The sequence below is a fragment of the Vombatus ursinus genome, unplaced genomic scaffold (genome assembly GCF_900497805.2).
Source record: "Vombatus ursinus unplaced genomic scaffold, bare-nosed wombat genome assembly UNPS02014775.1, whole genome shotgun sequence".
In the NCBI taxonomy this organism is placed as follows: Eukaryota; Metazoa; Chordata; class Mammalia; order Diprotodontia; family Vombatidae; genus Vombatus; species Vombatus ursinus.
The window spans coordinates 17,057,537-17,063,269 of NW_020954553.1; the positions used below are offsets into that span (position 1 = coordinate 17,057,537).

At 38.3% G+C, this 5,733-nt stretch overlaps 1 protein-coding gene across 1 annotated transcript; it reads left to right on the plus strand.

Moving 5' to 3' along the window:
• The first annotated feature begins 1,745 nt into the window (after window positions 1-1,745).
• Window positions 1,746-5,516, plus strand: LOC114044785 (vomeronasal type-1 receptor 3-like). The gene is given in 3 exon segments (XM_027864470.1): window positions 1,746-2,059; window positions 4,555-5,485; window positions 5,487-5,516. Coding segments are annotated over 3 exon segments (1,275 nt in total).
• The last annotated feature ends 217 nt before the right edge of the window (window positions 5,517-5,733 follow it).

The following is a 5,733-nucleotide window of genomic DNA, read 5'->3' on the forward strand; positions in this document are numbered from 1 at the left end:
ATCTAACTTTCATTTCTAAATTTCTATTCACCTTAACTTCTTTCTTGTTTATTTTGTGGTTGGATTTATCTAGTTCTGAGAAGGGGAGGTTGAGGTCCCCCACTACTATAGTTTTGCTGTCTATTTCTTCCTGTAACTCCCTGAATTTCTCTTCTAAGAATTTGGATGCTATATCACTTGATGCATATATGTTTAATAATGGTATTGCTTCATTGTCTCTGGTGCTTTTTAGCAGGATGTAATTTCCTTCTTTATCTCTTTTAATAAAATCTATTTTTGCTTTTGCTTTGTCTGAGATCAGGATTGCTAATCCCCACTTTTTTTTTTACTTCCACTGAAGAATAATATATTCTACTCCAGTGTGTGTCCCTCTGTTTCAAATGTGTTTCTTATAAACAACATATTGTAGGATTATGGTTTTTAATCCATTCTGATATCTGCTTCCATTTTATGGGATAGTTCATCCCATTCACATTTGCTATTATGATTACTACCTGTGTCTTTCTCTATCCTTCCCCCCCATTTATTCTTTTCTTTCTCCTTTCTCATTTTCCCTCCTCACTAGTGTTTTGCTTTTGACCACCACCTCCTTCAGTCCCTTCTCCCTTCTATTAGCCCTTTCCCATTTCTTCCTCTTTACCCTTACTGCTTCTTCAGGGCCTTTTTCTTTCCCCTTTTCATTCCTACTTCCTATAGGGCAAGTTAGATTTCTATACATAACTGATGATGTTATTCTTTCCTTGAGCCAAATCTGATGATAGTAAGGTTCAAACAATGCTCATCTCCCTCTCTTCTTTCCTTCCACTCTAATAGGTTTTTGTGCCTTTTCCTGTAATATAATTTACCCTTGTCTGCCTCCTCCTTTGCTTTTCTCCCAGTGAAATTTCTTAATTAGATTGATTAATCCACTTACTTAGATCCATTTAATGCACTTCCCAGAGTTTTGCTGAGGTGCAGAGAGACTTGGGTGCTGGAGAATGCCACAGCACATGGCACATGGTGGTTTTCAGAGCCAGTTTCCACTGGTTCCCCTGTCCATACTGAGGCACTCAGGGGTCCTGGTGTTGGTGCTTGCCTGCTGCACCACCTGGGGTTCAGAATCTCCTTTTGGTATGCTAAGGTGGGGCCTTTCACTAGCTTGCTTGGACAACTCCTGTTCTGTACTGCTCTCCTTCCCCCAAAGCAAGAGAGGCCTTTCCTGTTAATCCCCCAAGCTTCCTGGGCTACAGGACTGCTGCACCCTGTCTTTCTGCTGGTTCAGCTATCCCAAGGTTTTTCCTGTGGTGATATTTTCTGGGCTTTCAGAAGTCAACAAGGGAGGGTGACAGCAACTTACTTCTTACTTTGCCATCTTGTTTCCTGGAAGTGGAATTCTCTTCAGTCAATTTTTGTCCTTCCTTTTCCAAGCTGTTGACTCTCTCTTGCATACCTCTCATTTCCTTTCCCAATTTTTCTTCTACTTCTCTTATTTGACTTTCAAAATTCTTCTTCAGCTCTTCCAAGAAGGATTTTTGGGCTTGAGACCAATTCATATTCCTCTTTGAGGTTTCAGATATAGATATATTGACAATATTGTCCTCTTCTGAGTTTGTGTTTTGATCTTCTCTGTCCCCATAGAAATTGTCTATGGTCAATGTTAGTTTTTGTTTTTTGCTTGTCTTGCTCACCTACTTTCTGTCACTTAAAGTCAATCTCTCCTGTTGGAACCCGAGGGGCACTGTCCCAAGCTTCTTGTGCTGGGGGCTATGAGCCTGGTTACTGGGTTTGTGTGCTCAGGTCTCAGGAGCTGGCAGCTGGGTCTGGCAGGTTTCTTGGTGCAGAGCTGGGGTTCTAGTGGTGGTGCCTGCCATGTGCTGAGGCCAGGTGGAGTTTTTCTAAATTCCACTGGTGCTACCCTGAAGCATGTGGAGTTTTGGTCACTTGGACAATACCTGCCTCCCTGGGGCTGCACCAGAGAGGGAGATCTGGTTGGTGGAGGACACCTGCTCATCCAGGGCTTTTCCAGAGCATGTGGTAGTTCTCTGAGCTGGAGCCTGCCAGTTCTCCTGACTATGCTAAGGTACATGTGGGGTCTTGGTGTTGGTATTTGCCTGCTCCACCAACCTGGGGCTCTGGATTTCACACTTGTTTGCTGAGGTGGGGCTTGTTGCTCGCTTGCTAGGATGCTTCTTGTCCTGAAATATACTCTCCTTTTACCTGAGCGAGACAGACCTTGTCAATCTTCCAATTTTTCTGGGGTAAAGGGCTTCTCCACCTATCTTTCCACTGGCTCCACTGTTCCAAGATTTTTCCTGGGGTGCTATTTTCTGGTTTTTCAGAGGTCAATATAGGAGATGTACAGTGATTTACAGGTTACTCCAATATCTTGGCTCCTGGAAGTCTGAATAGATGTGATATTCATAATTAAAAAGCAGGAAAAACAGAGAAAGGAAGTACAGAGCAATATCCCTAATGAACACTGACACAAACAATTAGTAAAACTTAACAAGTAGGTAACAGCAATGTATTAAATTATCTCCTATGATCAGGCTATGTTTATACCAAGAATTCAGTTTTGGTTCAACATAATGGAAACTATAAGTATAATAAATAATGTTAATCTTACAAATAATAAAATATGATTATAAATATAGATGCTAAAAGGGCATCTGAGAAAATATAACACCAATAACTATTAAAAATATAAAAACAGTGAAAAATGGACTTTTCCTCAATGTAGTGAATATCATCTACCTAAATCTAAGAGCAACCATTATATATATATAATATATATACATATATATATTATATATATATATCAGTTAGAGATCTTTCCAATAAGATCAAGAGTAAAACAAAGATACCCATAATTACCACTACTATTTAACATTCTGCTACAAATGCCAGCTATAGTAATAAGATGAGAAATAAAGAATTGAAAGAATAAGCACAAGCAGAGACCTTTTTAAAATATCACTTTTACAGATGATAATATTTCTTTAGGATGTCCTGAAGAGTCAACAAAATTAATTGAAATAACCAATAAATTTAATAAATTGCAGGATACAAAATAAATTTACACAAATCTTTAGCATTCCTGCATATTACAAACTAAATTTGGCAGGCAACAAGGCAGTACATATTGAAGTGCTTACTACATACCAGAAATGTGCAATAGTGCTTGGGACACAAATTCAAGCAAAAAGGAAGTCTCTGTCTTCAATGGATTTATGTTCTAAAGAGATGACAACATATAAAAGGAAATAGAAAATGAGGGCTGGTTACCCATGTGGGAGCATGGTGGCAATGTCTCAAGAGTCTCAAGCACAAGTTGGGATGTGGACGAAGCACAGATAGCTTCTGGCCATTGATAAAAGTAAAGTACCAATAAGGAACTTGAGGGCTGTCATTGGGTAGGGATGATCCAATAGGAGAAAACCCAAACTAATGATGGAATTTCAACAGTAAGAATGTTGGCAGAGTGAACAATAGAACTAGATGGGGAATGTGGAAAGAACTAGGAAGAGAAATTCCACTTAAAATAACTTTAGAAGTTAAAAATCACAAAATATTTAGAAGTATGTCTATGAACATGCATGAATGAACTGCAGGAATCTGACAATGAAACACCTGTAGAAGAAATCAAAACAAAATGAAGTCATTGGAGAAACATTAATTATCATGAATATGTAGAGTGAGTAAAATAAAAATGACAATACTACCTATATTAATTTACTTATTCAGTTCCGTATCAATAATACTACCAAAATATATATTTTATAGCTAGAAAAAAGAGTAGTGAAAATAATGTGAATGAGTAAAAGGTCAAGAATCTCAAAAGAGACAATAAAAAAATAATGTGAGAAGAGAGGAAAAATATCAATACCATATTTCAAGCTGTATCATAAAGAACAAATACTAAAAATAACCAATTTAGCATTAAGCATGAGGAAGGGAGAAAGAGACAGACAGAGAGAGAGAGAGAGAGAGAGAAAGAGAGACAGAGAGACAGAGAGAGTGCTGGGATTGATTGCAAATACCAGATTCTTCTAGTCTCTATCACCTGTAGAGGTATACAACAATATGTAATATTACTGAGCAAATAATTCTAGTGACTGCCATTGTGCTTAAAGACACAATCCTGAACCTCATTAGATATAGGACTATGAAACCTAAAATATGATAGGGTTAGCATTCATGACATCATATATGCAACCAATTATTTTCTCTATCACAGATACCTTCTAGGTACTGGTTCCTAAGTACTAGATGCCTTCTAGGTATTAAGGTTGCTACTGGCACCTTATAGGGATTATATTATTTAACCATTTCACCAAATAAGAAATCAACCTATAAATGTTTCAAAGAAGAATCTTCCAGAAATAAGGGACAAAAAAAGACATTAGAAACTTTCTAATCAATACTATCTTCTCAATGGTCCATCAGGAAACACTAAAAAAGATATTCTCATATTCTTTTAGATTGAATGAATGGTTCATGGTGACTTATATTGGACAAGTGAAGTATATTCATCCTCTCAGGAAACATCTTCTACTCCTTGTGCTTCTGAACAAGCAAGAATCCACTGGTTTTGACAGCTATTTACCTCCCAGCAACAATAACAAAAATAACATCTAATGACATGGCATTGGGGCTCCTTTTTCTGTTTCAGACTGGATTTGGGGCCCTGGGAAACTCCTTCCTCCTGGGCCTTTATACCCTCACCTTCTTCATTGGTCCCAGGTTGAGGCCCATAGACTTGCTTCTCTTTCACTTGGCCTTTGTCAATAACTTGGTGCTTCTCTCCAAAGGGATTACTCAGGCAATGGCTGTTATGGGGCTCAACAATCTCTTGGATGATGTGGGATGTAAACTTGTGTTTTACCTTCACCGAGTGGCTCGGGGCCTCTCTCTCAGCATTACCTGCCTCCTGAGTGGCTTCCAAGTCATCACTTTAAGTCCTAGAAGCTCCAAGTTGGCAGAGCTCAAAGCCAGAGCCCCAAAGTACATTATCCCCTTCTGTTTCTTGTGCTGGACTTTTCATCTGCTGACAAATTATTTTGTTCTTTCATACTTCAAAGGCCCAATGGGAAGCAAAAATATCACTGAAAGAAATGATTTAATTTATTGTTCTGCTACAATTGATGTTTCATTTAATGTTGCACTATATGTATTTATAATTTCCCTTCCTGATGTTTTATGTGTAGGAATCATGGTGGGGACCAGTATATATATGACTTTTTTCTTGTACAGACACCACCAGAGAATCCAGTATATTCATGGCAATAATCTCACACTTGGTAGCTCCCCTGAGACCAGAGCCATCCAAACCATAGTGCTGTTGGTCAGCATGTTTGTATTTTTTTACTCCTTGAATTCTATTTTAACATTGTATATGGAGTTTGGAAAATTGACTTTCTGGCTGGTTCACATCTCTGCCTTCCTTGCTGCCTGCTTTCCAGCTTGTAGCCCCTTTGTTCTAATTGTCAGTGACTCTCAAGTCACCAAGTACTCTTTGGCTCTGTGGGATAGAATAAAGCTTCTAGTCCAATAATATCCTGATACTATATAGTTAGGTGATGTAGCAGATAGAGTTCTGGACCTTGTAGTCAAGAAGACCACAGTTCCAATTCTGCCTCAAATGCTTAGTTGTTATATAAGGTTGGACAATTCACTTAACCTCAGTCTACCTCAGTATCATCATTTGTAAAATGGGGATAATTTGTTAATACCTACCTCAAAGGATTTTTGTCA